Genomic DNA, 19,611 nt, shown 5'->3' on the forward strand with positions numbered 1-19,611 from the left:
CCAATATGTGCAAGAGACATCAAGGTGAGCACCCTCTCCCCATGTTCCTAAGAAGGTTCCTGGAAAGATAAAAGGACCAGATCCAGGTCTACAGCAGGTCACGGAGACAGTATTGTGGGGCCCATGTAATGTTTTGCTCACAGTGCTCAAATAATACTGCCAATTAGCAGCCAAATAGTACTGCCACACAGTGCCCAAATAACACTGCCACACAGTGCCCAAACAATACTGCCACACAGTGCCCAAACAATACTGCCACACAGTGCCCAAACAATACTGCCACACAGTGCCCAAACAATACTGCCACACAGTGCCCAAACAATACTGCCACACAGTGCCCAAACAATACTGCCACACAGTGCCCAAACAATACTGCCACACAGTGCCCAAACAATGCCCAAACAACACCGCCACACAGCGCCCAAACAACACCGCCACACAGCGCCCAAACAACACCGCCACACAGCGCCCAAACAACACCGCCACACAGCGCCCAAACAACACCGCCACACAGCGCCCAAACAACACCGCCACACAGCGCCCAAACAACACCGCCACACAGCGCCCAAACAACACCGCCACACAGCGCCCAAACAACACCGCCACACAGCGCCCAAACAACACCGCCACACAGCGCCCAAACAACACCGCCACACAGCGCCCAAACAATACTGCCACACAGTGCCCAAACAATACTGCCACACAGTGCCCAAACAATACTGCCACACAGTGCCCAAACAATACTGCCACACAGTGCCCAAACAATACTGCCACACAGTGCCCAAACAATACTGCCACACAGTGCCCAAACAATACTGCCACACAGCGCCCAAACAATACTGCCACACAGCGCCCAAACAATACTGCCACACAGTGCCAAAACAATACTGCCACACAGTGCCCAAACAATACTGCCACACAGTGCCCAAGCAATACTGCCACACAGTGCCCAAACAATACTGCCACACAGTGCCCAAACAATACTGCCACACAGTGCCCAAACAATACTGCCACACAGCGCCCAAACAATACTGCCACACAGTGCCCAAACAATACTGCCACACAGTGCCCAATACTGCCAGACAGTGCCCAAACAACACTGCCACACAGTGCCCAAATAACTGCACCATAGTTTCCCAAACAACAGACCCAAAAAGTACCTAAACAGTGTCAGAGCGTCAAAATAACGTCACATTCCAAGTCTAAACAGGGTTATAGAGTGCCCAAATACGGGTTCTATGTGGCAAGTAAATAACTGGGCTGATCGACTGCTCTACTGAGAGAAAAGGGGAAAGTGATCCATTTGGCATTATTGTGGGGCTTCTGGACCATAAGAACTGATACATATAGTGGAGAGAGGTGGTGGGAGAGGTGACCCCTATTCTCATGCTTTAAAGGGGCACTCCGCCCCTAGACATCTTATTCACTATCCAAATGATAGGGGATAAAGATGTCTGATTGTGGGGGTCCTGCCGCTAGGGACCACTGTGATCTCTGCTGCGGCACCCCAGACATCCGGTGCACGGAATGAACTTCGCTCCGTGCCGGATGACTGGTGATGTGGGGCGGAGGCTCATGATGTCACGGTCACGTGACATCATGAGCCTCCAGCGCTGCACCCCCCCGCTCTAAACGAATGCCGGGTGTAGCAGGGAGATTGTGGGGGTCCCCAGAGGCGGGACCCCCGTGATCATACATCTTGTCCCCTTATCCTTTGGATAGGGGATAAGATGTCTAGGGGCAGAGTACCCCCTTTAACCTGACCCTGTGAAGGTGAAAAGTTTCCCAAAAGCTAAAAAAGTTTCCAGCCAGCAACATACAAAATGAGCACTTGTGGCCTCTGCAACTTTTTCCTTCACTTTCATCCATCATATCAATTATCAGCAGAAAAATACTGCAAGAAACAAAACAAAGTATTCATACCCCCAGGGGGAGGGGGGTACTGACTGTAACTCCATGTCCCCGGGAAATCCCTACACATGCCTGGTGACCCTAGGGCACCTAATTCTTGTGGTAAATGCAGAACATGGGCATTTTTGCCTAGTATGGAGGATCTGAATAAGTACACAGTGATCCCTCAACTTACAATGGCCTCAACATACAATAGTTTCAACATACAATGGTCTTTTCTGGACCATTGTAAGTTGAAACCAGACTCAACATACAATGCTACAGACAGTCCAGATCTGTGAAACGTGTCAATGGCCGGAAGAACTGATCAATCAGAATGGGCATTCACTGGTAAAACCCCTGTATTACTGAAGTGTATGCACTGACTGGTGTCTGGTAGCGCCCCCTACAGTACAGGGAGGTATTACATGTTCTGTACACTTTACCTGTATTACTGAAGTGTATGCACTGACTGTTGTCTGGTAGCGCCCCCTACAGTACAGGGAGGTATTACATGTTCTGTACACTTTACCTGTATTACTGAAGTGTATGCACTGACTGTTGTCTGGTAGCGCCCCCTACAGTACAGGGAGGTATTACATGTTCTGTACACTTTACCTGTATTACTGAAGTGTATGCACTGACTGTTGTCTGGTAGCGCCCCCTACAGTACAGGGAGGTATTACATGTTCTGTACTCTTTACCTGTATTACTGAAGTGTATGCACTGACTGGTGTCTGGTAGCGTCCCCTACAGTACAGGGAGGTATTACATGTTCTGTACTCTTTACCTGTATTACTGAAGTGTATGCACCGACTGTTGTCTGGTAGTGCCCCCTACAGTACAGGGAGGTATAACATGTTCTGTACACTTTACTTGTACCAGGGTTACCTGCTCCTCTGGACACCAGGTGAGGGCGACTCCATGTTACTTTTTTAGGACACTGTGTGTATTGTACAGGACCCCGAAGAAGCTCCTGTCCTCTACATAGACCAGTGTTTACCAAGCAGGGTGCCCCCAGCTGTTGCAAAACTACAACTCCAAGTATGCCCGGACAGCCTTTGGCTGTCCGGGCATGCTGGGAGTTGTAGTTCTGCAACAACTGGATGCTCCATGCTTGGAAAACACCGACATAGACAGTGATTACAGCTCCAGCAGATCTTTATTACTTTTATATGTAAGGATTTGCTTTATCTATATTAGTTATCTACTTATTTTTCTTTAATTCTCACTTTTTCCTATTTTTGGATGACATTTTGGTGCCTTTAGAACCAATTACCAGGTTTCCATAGAGTTCTGGTCTCAACATACAATGGTTTCAACATACAATGGTCGTCCTGGAACCAATTAATATTGTAACTTGAGGGACCACTGTACATGGATAAGAAATGTATCCTAATCCAAGAACACATATCTATCAGTCATATCATTATAACCTAAACCTATCAGGGCCGACTACATAGACCTGTGATGTGTCCTGAGGTGTCCGCATCAGGACGTCACCAGCAGATCCTCCATGGTTCGGCCTTGTTTCTGCCACCCTGCCGGTATTTATCCAACCAATCCTGCAACTCCCGGAATTTTGCAACATAAACTATACCAGTGTTTCCCAACCAGAGCGCCTCCAGCTGTTGCAAAACTACAACTTTCAGCATGCCCGGCTGTCCGGGCATGCTGGGAGTTGTAGTTTTGCAACAGCTGGAAGCACCCCTGGTTGGGTAACAGTGACCTATACTATATACTACTATATAGTCCAACATGTCAGAAGTTGTTTTGCAACAGCTGGAGGCACCCCTGGTTGTGAAACAATGACCTATACTATATACTACTATATAGTCCACCATGCTGGGAGTTGTAGTTTTGCAACAGCTGGAGGCACCCCTGGTTGTGAAACAATGACCTATACTATATACTACTATATAGTCCACCATGCTGGGAGTTGTAGTTTTGCAACAGCTGGAGGCACCCCTGGTTGTGAAACACTGACCTATACTATATACTACTATATAGTCCAACATGTCGGAAGTTGTTTTGCAACAGCTGGAGGCGCCCCTGGTTGTGAAACAATGACCTATACTATATACTACTATATAGTCCAACATGCTGGGAGTTGTAGTTTTGCAACAGCTGGAGGCACCCCTGGTTGGGAAACACTGACCTATACTATATACTACTATATAGCTCAACATGCTGGGAGTTGTAGTTTTGCAACAGCTGGAGGCTTCCAACACATCAACTCCAAGACATGACTCACTTGTTGTCTAGTATATCCCACCCTCTGAAGGTGCCATTGTCACCAGATGGTCCATGTTACTCTCAGCACTTTCCTGCGGCTGTCAGGCATTTTTGCAACAGGTAGGAGATTACTAAGGGATCGCTTTACGAAGGTCCTTTATACACAGGGAGATTACTGAGCCAAGGATTGTCAGTAGCAGGGAGTACGCAGGATAAGGGATAAGATGTCTGATCGCGGGGGTCGGGTCACTGGGACGGGAATATGGGATAAGATGTCTAGGGTCGGAGTACCCCTTTAAAGGGCCAGCAATCAGCAGCAGTCACTCATTGGTAGACTGGATCCTGTGTGCGGCCAATAAAAACCCTTGTTATCAGCCCCACATTGCTCTGTGAAAACAGGGGGATGTACTCCCGACATTGATGACAATTAAAGGGGTACTCCAATGGAAAACATTATTTTTTGGTGCCAGAAAGTTTAACAGATTTGTAAATTACTTCAATTTAAAAAAAAAATATATCTTTACCCTTCCAGTACTTTTTAGCAACTGTATGCTACAGAGGAAATTCTTTTCTTTTTGAATTTATTTTCTGTCTTGTCCACAGTGCTCTCTGCTGACACCTCTGTCCGTGTCAGGAACTGTCCAGAGCAGGAGAAAATCCTCCAATGCAAACCTATGCTGCTCTGGACAGTTCCTGACACGGACAGAGGTGTCAGCAGAGAGCAGAACAAAACAAAAACAAAACAAAACAGAAATTCAAAAAGAAAAAAGAATTCCCTCTGTAGCATATAGCTGCTAATAAGTACTGGAAGGATGAAGATTTTTTCATAGAAGTAATTTACAAATCTGTTTAACTTTCTGGCACCAGTTGATTAAAAATAAATAAATAAATAAATAAAGTTTTCCACCGGAGTACCCCTTTAAGGGCCTGAATGATGGAGTCAAGTAAAGGCTCAGTAAACGTGCCCGATCACATAAACTAACGTTCGGTATTAGAGATGAGCGAACTTACAGTAAATTCGATTCGTCACGAACTTCTCGGCTCGGCAGTTGATTGCTTATCCTGCATAAATTAGTTCAGCTTTCAGGTGCTCCCGTGGGCTGGAAAAGGTGGATACAGTCCTAGGAGACTCTTTCCTAGGAATGTATCCACCTTTTCCAGCCCACCGGAGCACCTGAAAGCTGAACTAATTTATGCAGGAAAAGTCATCAACTGCCGAGCCGAGAAGTTCGTGACGAATCGAATTTACTGTAAGTTCGCTCATCTCTATTAGGTATCCTTCCCCCCCCCCCCCCCCCAATGGCCGGTATAAAAGGGTCTGTACCCAGAGAAGAGAGATTTATCATAACCCGTTCAGGGGAAAGTTGACGAGTTGCCCATAGCAACCGATCAGATTGCTTCTTTCAGAGGCCTTTTTAAAAATGAAAGCAGCGATCTGATTGGTTGCTATGGGCAACTCAGCAACTTTTCCTCTGGACGGGTTTCGATAAATCTCCCCCCATAGGGCCCTCCTCACTCTGACTTATTGCCCCCGCAGAGGTCAGCTGAGGTCATCTGGTGCTGTGTAATGCTTTAATTCCCTTGTGGGGACAAGGACTGGTCAGCCACTTCCCCCAGCAACAGACCATCCTCAGGAACCCCTAAAAGGGTATTTCCACCCTGGCTTCCTGTATTGCTCATATGCATCTTGAAATCTTTAAAAATAAAAATAAATCTGCACATGTGCAAATAATTCTGATTGAAATTGATTTTAAAAATGTTTTTTTGTCTACAGCACCTATGCAGAGCTAAGTGTCTCCATGGTTACAAACTACGAGCAAAACCCTTTGTAGTCTGACCCTGCAGTCATGTATCACTTTCTCTTCTGCGGCCTATAACGTTATCAAGAAGAGGAGGGTGAGAAAGAGTAATAACCGACCGAAAGATCAGACAACACAGGGTTCACTTCTAGTCTGTAACCATGGAGACAAATAGATCAGCATAGGTGCTGTAAACACAAAATTGATTTTTAAAGGGATACTCCGCTGCCCCAGTGTTCGGAACATTTTGTTCCAAACGCTTGGAGCGGGCGGCTGGGGTTGGGATGTGACGTCACACCACACCCCCTCAATGCAAGTCTATGGGAGGGGGCGTGGCTCCTCCACGCCCCCTCCCATAGACTTGCATTGAGGGGGTGTGGTGTGACATCACGAGGGGCGTGGCCGTGACGTCACGACTCCAGCATTCTTAAAGAGCGTTGGGTGCTGCACAGAGATGGCGGGGGGGTCCCAGTGGCAGGACCCCCGTAATCAGACATCTTATCCCCTATTCCTTTAGATAGGGACTAAGATGTCTAGGGGTGGAGTACCCCTTTAATTAAGACTATTTGCAAAGTTGCTTCATTTGTTGCTCATATACCCCCCCCCCCTCCCCTCTCTCTCTGGACCTAAATGCCACCCACACACTGGGGCACCCCAAGACGGAGGCCTCAAAGAGGATTTACATTCTGGTCTACAGGGTTTTTTTTTTTTTTTTAACCCCATTCTTAATTATGAACATGAGCGTTCACCAAAATATAATTTTCCACGGTTATTTCAATAAAATTCTAAAGAGCTGCGTGAAACCACAGTCCATTACCACCCGGAGGAAGGTGGGGGGGGGGGGGGGTTGTTGTATGATTTTCGGAAAGAAGAATCGGATCACCGGGACTGATGAGAAAACAGAATCCCTCAGTCTGATGTCTGCTCTATTATAGGGATATGATGAACGCACCGCAGACGCCCGCCATCCGGGAATTTTTGACGTGAAACATCGAAACGTTACATTACTACAGGATCCATATTCTTCTAGGTTTCCTTTCAGGTATAGATTTTCCAGAATTGTAGCATCTCCAATACTGTATTAAAGGGGTTAAACGTTTTTGTTTTTTTTTTAAATCAACTGGTGCCAGAAAGTTAAACAGATTTGTAAATGACTTCTATTAAAAAAAATATTAATCCTTCCTGTACTTATTAGCTGCTGAATACTACAGTGGAAATTCTTTTCCCGTTTGAAACACAGAGCTCCCTGCTGACATCACGAGCACAGTGCTCTCTGCTGACACCTCTGTCCATTTTAGGAACTGTCCAGTGTAAAAGGAAATCCCCATAGCAAACATATGCTGTTCTGGATAGTTTCTAAAATGGACAGAGATGTCAGCAGAGAGCACTGTGGTCATGATGTCAGCAGACAGCTCTGTGTTTCAAAAAGAAAATAATTTCCGCTGTAGTATTCAGCAGCTAATAAGTACAGGAAGGATTAAGATTTTTTTTTATAGAAGTAATTTACAAATCTGTTTAAGTTTCTGGCACCAGTTGACTTAAAAAAAATAAATAAATAAATAAAATAAAAAGTTTTTCACCGGAGTACCCCTTTAAGATTGCCAGAGAGGCTGTAAAGAACCTGCACCACTGGTGGGAGTTCGAATCCAGTGCCTAAATCCAGATAGAGACTTTTGGCAAGTCTTGTTACCAGGCCTGCATTTTTATGTACTGAGAGGCAGGTTTGGTAGTGGAGCCAGTCATGGACCACTCTAGTTTTCCATACTAGCCCAGATCAGCACAGGTGCTGAAGACAATTTGTCACAGGACTAGATGAGAGGCAGTCTGCTAGTGAGGTTGTAAAGAACCTGCACCACTGATGGGAGTTTGAATCCAGTATCCAGATCTGCATTGAATGCAATCGGATGCGCATTTCACCCACATTGGGAGGTGGAATGTGCACCAGACTTCATGTGGGTGAAGGTCCCCTATGGGCGTCATCACACTTGGCAGATACGCCTATCCTCATGTCTTAATGGGGCATTCCGGCCTTATACACAGACATAAATGGAGGAGGCGTGGCATGACGTCATGAGGGGACCTTGCTTTGACGTCATGTCTCAGAGCCAATGCCCGGCACAAAATGCTAGTGGCTGCACCGAGATTGCGGAGGTCCCAGCGGCGGGACCCCTGCAATCAGACATCTTATCCCCTATCCTTTAGATAAGGGGATAAGATGTATAAGGCCGGAATACCCCTTTAAAAAAAGGTCCAGGAATAGAAAACCAGACCTAATTTTTTCCAAAAACTGCGCCAACCCTGTCCTCAGGTTGTGCGTGGTATTGCAGTGTATCCGTATTTTGTGCACACGGGGCCATATCAAAAATGGCAAATGCAGCCATCATTTTGGTCACCATGATAACTATAATCTTGAATCAATTAGGTCTGATATATATATATATATATATATATATATACACATACACACAGTGGTCACTCAACATACGATGGTAATCCGTTCCAAATGGACCATCGTATGTTGAGGGATCCGTGCAATGTAAAGTATAGGACAGTGGTCTTCAACCTGCGGACCTCCAGATGTTGCAAAACTACAACACCCAGCATGCCCGGACAGCCGTTGGCTGTCCGGGCATGCTGGGAGTTGTAGTTATGCAACATCTGGAGGTCCGCAGGTTGAAGACCACTGTCAGAGTAAGTTGTACTCACCTGTCCCTGCCGCTCCGGACCGTCACCGCTGCCCTGAATGTCGCCCTCTATCGCTGTCGCCGCGTCCCCGTGGTGTCCCCGACGCTCCGGTAAGGCCTCTGCTTCCCCGGCATCCTCGCTCTCCGTCGCCGCCATCACATCGCTATGCACGCCGCTCCTATTGGATGACGGGACAGCGTGCGCAGCGACGTGAGGACGACGATGAAGAGCGCCGACGATGCAGGGGATCCCGAAGAGGACGCGCTGGAGCCCCCAAGGACAGGTAAGTGATCGTCAGCGGATCACACGGGGCACCGTAAACTGCTATCCGGTGGTAGATGAATCAGTCTGCGCTGCCGGATAGCCGGTTATGCGATGGTACGACATACAAAAGCATCGTATGTTGATGCTGACTTCAACATGCGATGGCCTCTGAGAGTGATCGTATGCTGAAATGATCGTATGTCGGGTGGGTCACTGTGTGTATATATATATATATATATATATATATATATATATATATATATATACACACACACATACACACATAAATACATACACATACACACACAAATACATACACATACATACATAAATACATACATAAATACATACACATACATACCTATTTCTTATCAGGATGAAACCGAGCGAACAACTCTATAGATACACGACCCCTCCCGCTGTCCCCGTACAATCCTTGAGGGGACATCAGGCCAGGAATGCACCATGGGAGGTCAGCTTGTATATGATACGTTGCCCAGTTTAAGGCTCTTAATTGAAGACAGGGTCCACGAGGTGGGGTGGGGGGCATCTGCCAAGTAAACATTAGAGCGCGGAGCTAGCCGAGGTTATCAGGAATGTTCCACTGCAATCATCGCCTCAGCCAAGAGATGCGGCGCTCATCCGCTCGGCGGGGCCGTCATGTGACTCATCCGATCGCTAATACAAAAATGGTTTTCATTAGAAAATAAAGTTCATGTGGAACTCACACAATGTCTGTAGAGCCACAACATAAGGGAGAACTCCGGGCAAAACTGATCCTTTGTGTTATGTCTAGTGCAGGTCCCTGGGGGCGGAGGGATCACAAGGGATCAGAGTGGAGGCGGGGTTACTGGCTGTTCTGTGATAGGGCACTGGGGATGTCAGGGTGTCATTGTTATGGGGGCACCGAGGCTGTCTACAGAAATTCTGCGCCGATTTCACTTGCAGCAGCCCTTCATTTTTTTATACTGCTGAGTTTCTGTCGCAGACGTTCCGCCGCAGATCTGCGTTGCGCCAAAAAGAATAAACCTATTCATTCCTTCCGCAGAATCTGTGAAACTGAAATAAAAAGATAGACAGCGCTCCGTAGTGTGATACCGTTGTTGCACAATTTAGGCTAGGGGTAAAAGAGCGCTTACCGCAACTGGTTACACTCAACCAAGTGCAACAATGAATAATGGCATAAATAGTAAGGCGTCTGCAGCTACTCCACGTCCGAAAGAATACAGCAAAACCAGGACCTCCAATGTGATGACGGGATTGAGAGCGCAGAACACCCAGGTAAAAGGAAATGAGGTTTATTCAGCCATGATGCAACGTGTTTCACAGATAGACTGCTTCATCAGGCATGCCTGATGAAGCAGTCTGTGAAACGCGTTGCATTAGGGCTGGGCGGTATGACCAAATCTGTGTATCACGATATTTTTTTAACTTTCAGCGGTTCCACGGTATATAACGGTATATATTTCCTTCCCCCCCAAATGAATTATCAGCCCAGTGCTGCGCTATTCTGCCCCCCCAAACAAAAATTAATTATCATCCCAGTGCTGCGCCATTCTGCCCCCCCAACAAAAATTTATTATCAGCCCAGTGCTGCGCTATTCTGCCCCCCCCCAAACAAAAATTAATTATCAGCCCAGTGCTGCGCTATTCTGCCCCCCCCCCAAACAAAAATTAATTATCAGCCCAGTGCTGCGCTATTCTGCCCCCCCCAAACAAAAATTAATTATCAGCCCAGTGCTGCGCTATTCTGCCCCCCCCAAACAAAAATTAATTATCAGCCCAATGCTGCGCTATTCTGCCCCCCCCCAACAAAAATTAATTATCAGCCCAGTGCTGCGCTATTCTGCCCCCCCCAAACAAAAATTAATTATCAGCCCAGTGCTGCGCTATTCTGCCCCCCCCAAACAAAAATTAATTATCAGCCCAGTGCTGCGCTATTCTGCCCCCCCCCCAAAAAAAATTAAATTATCAGCCCAGTGCTGCCCCATCTGGGTAAATACTCACATGTCACCCCCTAGCGCTGCCCTCCTCGTGCTGTTTGTTGCCGCCGCCGAAACAGACAAAAGGCAAACAAAATAAACTCACGCACGTTCCGACGTCGGCCTTACGCTAGGGACGGGAACGTCAGACAGCCGTCAGCCTATTACGGGACGCAGCGATGTTCCGCCTCGCCCGCTGATAGGCTGAGCCCACTGTCATGTAAGCAGCTCTGGGCGGCTCCTTACATGACAGTGGGCTCAGCCTATCAGTGGGCGAGGCGGAACATCGCTGCGTCCCGTAATAGGCTGACTGCTATCCGAAGTTCCATTCCCTAGGAAGCAGATGAGGCCGGTACCGGACCAACGGGAGGTGAGTTACAGTTTATTTTGTTTATTTTTTGCAGCCCGGGCATAGGGATACCGCACAGTATAGAGCAGTGGTCTTCATCCTGCCGACCTCCAGATGTTGCAAAGCTACAACTCCCAGCATGCCCAGACAGCCAACGGCTGTCCTGGAATTCAAACAAGTGAAACTTTATTCAAAATGGAGTGAAAAGTTAAAAACGTATACGGTTTTTCTTTAAAAAAAACTGATGCAACCGGACATCATTTTTCAACCGTATATGGGTTAAAATTTGTACACCCGTTTTGATACAGTTTAGTTCGGTTTTGAGTAGGGATCGACCGATATCGTTTTTTTAGGGCCGATACCGATAATCGGTGGAGGTTAGGGCCGATAGTCGATAACTTATACCGATATTCCGGTATAAGTTATCGGTTATTTATCCCCCTGCGACACCGCCGCCGCCACCCGCTTCTCTCCCCCTGCCTGTCTGGGGGTCCTGAGACCTATCACCGACACCGCGCCCCCCCCCCCCGACGGCTGTCCGGGCATGCTGGGAGTTGTAGTTTTGCAACAGCTGGAGGGCCTACTGTAGGTATAGTATATTATACAGACCCCTGTCCATCCCAGAACCCTGACTCACCTTCCCAGTTGCTGCAGGGACCGTCCGGGGGGGGGGGGGGGGGGGGGGTGGTCCGGGCTATTCTTCCTTCCTGTAGTGTCCGGCGGCATTCCGGGTGGAGGGTGAACCGGTCCGGGCTGTCCTTCTCCGGCGGTCATCTTCTCCACTCTGGGCAGGCTCCGGCCTAGTAACGCTGCATAGACGCCGCTGCGAGGCGACGCACCTGACGTCACGGTGTAGCGTACTAGGCCGGAGCCTGCCCGAAGTGGAGAAGATGACCGCCGGAGAAGGACAGCCCGGACCGGTTCACCCTCCACCCGGAATGCCGCCGGACACTACAGGAAGGGTGGATGGCCTGGACCACCCCCATTACGGGTAAGTTTAATTTTTTTATTGACTCGGAGGGTGGGGGAGGGGCCCGACCGGTATAGCGGTATGGGCAAAAATCCATACCGTGGGAGAAAAAAAAAACGGTATCCGGTTCATACCGGTATACCGCCCAGCACTACAGCGGGGGGTGCGACGCGGTGCGGTGGGTTGATGCATTATCGGCTTATCGGCAAGGTGATTGCCGATACCGATAATGCCCAAAATAGTGATTATCGGCCGATAATATCGGCCATACCGATAAATCGGTCGATACCTAGTTTTGAGGAATCCGTTTTTCATCAAAAACCTGATACGGGAACTGTATTGCAAAAACGTGGTGTGAACCCAGCCTTAGCTGACACCATTACATACAAAACGCTGCATGTGGATCCCAAACCTAAATTCAAACAAGAGTTATCCAAATGACTTGTTGAAGGTCTGACATTGGGCATCATCACCGAGAGGGACAGGGATTATCTCTTTGTTGAGGAACCTGTCATCCCGGTGATGTGCGTCCTGCCCAAAAAAAAAAAAAACACACAAAAGGTGTTGTGCCTCCACCCACGAGACCGATAGTCTCTAGTAATGGTTCTTTGCTTGAACAGCTGTGCACATGGGTAGATCTATTGCTCCAACCACTTGTTCAACGCACAGGGGTATCTTAAGGATTCCAGGGAGGTACTTGGAGCATTTAAGCACTTGCAGTGGGATCCTGGGCTGTCATGCGATGTCTGTGGGGTCGTTGTACACATGCAATCCCCGCGGAACATCGCCATGGAGGCCCTAGACTACCACTTGGCCAAACACAGTAAGATGGCCGTCTGGTTTCTCATGTCCCGTAATTATTTTAATTTTTAAAGGGGTACTCTGCTGCTCAGCATTTGGAACAAACTGTTCCGAACGCTCGAGCCGGGAGCTCGGGACGTCATAGCCCCCTCATGACATCATGCCCCGCCCCCTCTATGCAAGTCTATGGGAGGGGGCGTGACTGCTGGCATTCGGAACAGTTTGTTCCAAACGCTGAGCAGCGGAGTACCCCTTTAATAGGGATTCTTTTTGTTCAAACCAGTGGTGTTTCGATAGGGGCCAGACACTCCCCCGTCTTCGGCCAACCTTACCATGTCTTACCGAGTCCAAATACATTTTTTTCCACGGAGAATCCATTCAGTGAAAGCATAGAGTGGTACAGACGATTTATAGACGACGTCCTCCTTGTTTGGAGGGGGGATGTCACGGCCGTACCACTGTTTGCTGAATATCTGAACACCAATCCATAATAATCCATAATAATTTAAGGTTCACCTATCACACTAATCCCACATCCATAGTGTTCTTGGACCTAGAGCTAAAAGGAAGACCTTATGAAATCATTTCCGTTTCCACCCATCGTAAACCCATTTCGGTAAACAGTGGGGGGGGATTTATGAACGGATTTATGTGGGGGTTTATTTTCTGTAACTTTGGCGCAATTCTTTGGTGCAGTGTCTTTTTGCGCCAAAGATTGGCGCATTCTTTCCACTGTCATTTTTTTTAACTTTCTTAAAATCACACGGTCCTACGTGCGATTTTTACTTTGGCCAGTAATTCATCATTTGCGCCAATCGATCTTTGGGTGCAATTCACCGCCAAGAAATGTTGTACATGGAAAACACACATAGCAATGTCAGAAAATTTAAAGGTGTCAAAATACCTAAAAAAAAAAAAAAAAAAAAAAAAAATGTTTGTGAAGGCAGCGACACCTCCGGGGCTGCGCACTACTATCCTGCGACATAGTTGTCTCTGAGGGACCTTCACCCTTCGCTGAGCCAGGATTGGACATGGCCACACAGGTTCAGGAAAGGTGAGCACTAAAAGTAACCAAAAAAAAAAAAAACACTCAAGTTAAAAATAAAATCCATTTCACATGGCGGCTATAAACCCCTCGAAAGAAAATAACTCACGTCGCTTGCTGATATACTGCAGGAGGGACTCCGAAATGGCTGCTCTGCAGGGTAGAATACGCCGTCCTCTGTGGTGGTTAGTTCTGTGTAAAAGGCGCCATGAACAACATTTGTGCCAAAATTACTAACAACGTGCGCCAAATGATAAATTTGGTGCACGTCCGCAAAAACCAAAGTGAAAAAAAAAAGGGTAAAAAGAAACGGTCAACAGGCAAAATTGATAAATACGGGCGGGCTATGACGTCACGAGCTCCCAGCGCTCGGAACAGTTTGTTCCAAACGCTGAGCTGCGGAGTACCCCTTTAACCAGCCGCAACAGATCCGCCACCTCTGCACACTTTCACTCTGGAGACAGAGTAACTGGATTCAAGATATATGCAACTGAACATGTAAATGTCGGAGTGCGAAAGGGACGCCTGCGCAAGAAATTGGCCGACAAGGAGGCATTTTGGCAATTCACACTGGACACACGAGCCCCATCGGGTATGAACATCCGCCGCAAATTATTGTTTCATTATTGAACGTTGCGAGCTTCCCTAACTCACTCCACATGTGAACTGATCTATGTTGTTTTAACTCTGTTGTTTTTATGTACGGTATGTTACTTACTGTCTGTGCACGCACACCACCTTTTTGCTATACAGTTCCCGTATACGGTTTCACCAGTTCATTTAAAAAAATTTATACATTTTTTTAAAAATTTAAAAAAAGTTTTCCACCGGAGTAGCCCTTTAACATTGTAAACCGTTTTAGTCCGTTTTGCATCTTAGGCTGCATTCACATCTCGTTTTTGCAATATGGTTCCTGTATCCAGTTTCAGTAAAAAAAAAAACTTATGGAACCGTATTGCAAACCGTATGTAAAGACATTTCATAGAAAACCGTATGTAAAGACATTTCATAGAAAACCGTACGTAAAGACATTTCATAGAAAACCGTACGTAAAGACATTTCATAGAAAACCGTACGTAAAGACATTTCATAGAAAACCGTACGTATAGACATTTCATAGAAAACCGTACGTATAGACATTTCATAGAAAACCGTACGTATAGACATTTCATAGAAAACCGTACGTAAAGACATTTCATAGAATACCGTACGTATAGACATTTCATAGAAAACCGTACGTATAGACATTTCATAGAAAACCGTACGTAAAGACATTTCATAGAATACCGTACGTATAGACATTTCATAGAAAACCGTACGTATAGACATTTCATAGAATACCGTACGTATAGACATTTCATAGAAAACCGTACGTATAGACATTTCATAGAAAACCGTACGTATAGACATTTCATAGAAAACCGTACGTATAGACATTTCATAGAAAACCGTACGTATAGACATTTCATAGAAAACCGTACGTATAGACATTTCATAGAAAACCGTACGTATAGACATTTCATAGAAAACCGTACGTATAGACATTTCATAGAAAACCGTACGTATAGACATTTCATAGAACACCGTACGTATAGACATTTCATAGAAAACCGTACGTATAGACATTTCATAGAATACCGTACGTATAGACATTTCATAGAAAACCGTACGTATAGACATTTCATAGAAAACCGTACGTATAGACATTTCATAGAAAACCGTACGTATAGACATTTCATAGAAAACCGTACGTATAGACATTTCATAGAAAACCGTATGCCAACCGTAGCATCCGGTTGTGTACATTTTACATCATTTACGGTTTTATCCGTTTTTTTTTTTCCCGTACACAAAACCATAGTCTACGGTCCGGGCGAAAAACCAGATACAACCCGTATAAGTTTTTATTTATTTATTTTTTTTTTTTTAAATGGTGGTCTATGGGAACCATACAGGACCGTATGTGCGTACGGTTCCACCCGGTTTGCACAATACGGTTTTGCAGTTTGCACATGCGCAGTGCACACCGAAAGAAGAAGAACTTTTTTTTTAAATTAAGGACAAACATAAAACCGTATCAGTTTTTTTTTCCTCCAAAAAACATATTAAACCGTATGCAACCAGACATCCGTTTTCAAACCGTAAACGGTTTAAAACGGTGCAGGAGGTATATACGGTTCCATCCGGTTTTGAGGTATTGTTTTTTTTTTTTTTTTTTTTTAAACAAAAAAACCTGATATGGGAACCATATTGCAAAAACGTGAATGTGAATGAAGTCTTATACGGTTTTGCCAGGTTTTTTACCCATACCCAAAACTGTAGTCTACCATGTTTTTTGGTCTGGGTGAAAAACCGTACAGTATACGTTTTTTTTTTTTAACATGGGAGTCAATGGGAACCGTACACAACTGTATGTGCGTACGGTTCCATCCGGTTTTCCCCATATGGTTCTTGACTTTGCACAGTTTTTTTTTCTTGGAATTTCAATCAAATAAGTGAAACTTTATTCTAAATGGAGTGAAATGTAAAAAACTTATACGTTTTTCTTAAAGATTGGATGCAACCGGACATCATGTTACAAACTGTATACAGATAAAAATTTGTACACATGTTTTGATACAGTTTAGTCAGGTTTTGAAGAATCCATTTTTCAACAAAAACCTGATACGGGAACTGTATTGCAAAAACGTGGTGTGAACCCAGCCTAAGAGTTATATAATCAGTCTGCCGCCTTTTGGAGAGGTGAATGGTAAAGAGTGCACAGGCATGCTCCGCTCCTTGCACAGGTACTTAAAGGAGTAGTCCAGTGGTGATTCAGTGGTGAGCAACTTATCCCCTATCCTAAGGATAGGTGATAAGTTGTAGATCGCGGGGGGTCCGACCGCTGGGGCCCCCTGCGATCTCCTGTACGGAGCCCCGACAGCCCGCGGGAAGGGGGCGTGTCGACCTCCGCACGAGGCGGCGGCCGACACGCCCCCTCAATACAACTCTATGGCAGAGCCGAAGCGCTGCCTTCGGCAATCTCCGGCTCTGCCATAGAGATGTATTGAGGAGGCGTGTCGGCCGCCGCCTCGTGCGGGGGTCGACACCCGCTATCTCGGCGGAGAGCCGGGGCCCCGTACAGAGAGATTGCAGGGGGCCCCAGCGGTCGGACCCCCCGCGATCTCAAACTTATCCCCTATCCTTAGGATAGGGGATAAGTTTTTCACCACTGGACTACCCCTTTAAAGGGGTTCTCCGCTGCTCAGCAAAACTGTTCCGAACACTGAAGACGGAGTCGGGAGCTAGTGACGTCATTGCCCCGCCCCCTCATGACGTCATGCACATCACAGTATATAGGAGTATACAGCACAGTATATACCCTCACTCACAGTATATAGGTGTATACAGCACAGTATATACCCTCATTCACAGTATATAAGAGTATACAGCACGCTATATACCCTCACTCACAGTATATAGGTGTATACAGCACAGTATATACCCTCATTCACAGTATATAGGTGTATACAGCACAGTACATAGGTGTATACAGCACAGTATATACCCTCGCTCACAGTATATAAGAGTATACAGCACAGTATATACCCTCACTAACAGTATATAGGAGTATACAGCACAGTATATACCCTCGCTCACAGAATATAGGAGTATACAGCACAGTATATACCCTCACTCACAGTATATAGGAGTATACAGCACAGTATATACCCTCACTCACAGTATATAGGTGTATACAGCACAGTATATACCCTCATTCACAGTATATAAGAGTATACAGCACGCTATATACCCTCACTCACAGTATATAGGTGTATACAGCACAGTATATACCCTCATTCACAGTATATAGGTGTATACAGCACAGTATATAGGTGTATACAGCACAGTATATACCCTCACTAACAGTATATAGGAGTATACAGCACAGTATATACCCTCGCTCACAGTATATAAGAGTATACAGCACAGTATATACCCTCACTAACAGTATATAGGAGTATACAGCACAGTATATACCCTCGCTCACAGAATATAGGAGTATACAGCACAGTATATACCCTCACTCACAGTATATAGGAGTATACAGCACAGTATATACCCTCACTCACAGTATATAGGAGTATACAGCACAGTATATACCCTCACTCACAGTATATAGGTGTATACAGCACAGTATATACCCTCACTCACAGTATATAGGAGTATACAGCACAGTATATACCCTCACTCACAGTATATAGGAGTATACAGCACAGTATATACCCTCACTCACAGTATATAGGTGTATACAGCACAGTATATACCCTCACTCACAGTATATAGGAGTATACAGCACAGTATATACCCTCACTCACAGTATATAGGAGTATACAGCACAGTATATACCCTCACTCACAGTATATAGGAGTATACAGCACAGTATATACCCTCACTCACAGTAAATAGGAGTATACAGCACAGTATATACCCTCACTCACAGTATATAGGAGTATACAGCACAGTATATACCCTCACTCACAGTATATAAGAGTATACAGCACAGTATATACCCTCACTCACAGTATATAGCCGCTGTAGCCCTCAGCAGCACTATTCTAGTCAGCCAGTATGTCCCGGGCACTATGTCCCCCCGATGCCGGCCTTTGCCCTCCTCTCCCGGGGTCTTCTCCCCCTCGGTCGCACTTTCTTTCCCTTTCCTTCTCCTCAGTCCGGATTCCCCGTATCCAGCTGTCACGGTGCCGCTGGGCGCAGCCATCTTGGAGCTCACACTGCGCATGCGTGACTCATCTGTCACTTCTGTACAGCGCGGATACCGGGGCCCTCACCGTGTATTATAGTAAGGGGACATTCATCCCTTTAAGGGTCTCCATCTGTAATTGGTTCCATTATATTGGTATTTTTTATGGATTATTTTGCAAGAAAACAGAAATAACCATTATCCATGTCGGCAAATACATTGAAACAGGAAAAGTACAGGTTCCCTTTAAGGCACTCTAGGGCTATGTTCACACACGGTATTTGGATCCGTTTTTTGAGCTGTAAAATTGACTTTTTTCCCAGTTGCAATAAACTCTGATTTGTCCCATTACGTAAAATATTAGATCAGTGTTTCAAAACCAGGGGGCCTCCAGCTGTTGCAAAACTACAACTCACAGCATGCCCGGACAGCCAACGGCAACTAGTTGTGCATTAAATATATATATATATATATATTATATTTCATTTATAATATTTATCATTTTATTAAATTATATATATATATATATATATATATATATATATATACACAGTATACAGCACAGTATATACTGGGAGTTGTAGTTTTGCTGGGAGTTGTAGTTTTGCAACAGCTGGAGGCGCACTGGTTGGAAAACACTGATTTAATGCAACTGGCAACTAGCTGTGCATTAAATATATATATATTATATTTCATTTATAATATTTATCATTTTATTAAATTATATATATATATATATATATATGTATATACAGTATACAGCACAGTATATACTGGGAGTTGTAGTTTTGCTGGGAGTTGTAGTTTTGCAACAGCTGGAGGCACACTGGTTGGAAAACACTGATCGAAT

General features: G+C 45.6%; 1 protein-coding gene across 2 annotated transcripts in view; it reads right to left on the reverse strand.

Moving 5' to 3' along the window:
• The window catches only part of LMF1 (lipase maturation factor 1), a 330,318-nt gene extending 311,506 nt beyond the window's left edge, over window positions 1-18,812 (reverse strand). The window contains exon 1 of one of the 2 annotated variants that reach the window (XM_056533475.1): window positions 18,584-18,812. In XM_056533475.1, coding sequence (XP_056389450.1) covers window positions 18,584-18,800 — 217 coding nt within the window. In that variant the 5' untranslated portion in view covers window positions 18,801-18,812. The remainder of the gene's footprint in view (window positions 1-18,583) is intronic. The other variant, XM_056533471.1, reaches the window with a different exon arrangement.
• Window positions 18,813-19,611: the final 799 nt, after the last annotated feature.

Source organism: Hyla sarda, chromosome 8 (genome assembly GCF_029499605.1).
Source record: "Hyla sarda isolate aHylSar1 chromosome 8, aHylSar1.hap1, whole genome shotgun sequence".
NCBI lineage: Eukaryota > Metazoa > Chordata > Amphibia > Anura > Hylidae > Hyla > Hyla sarda.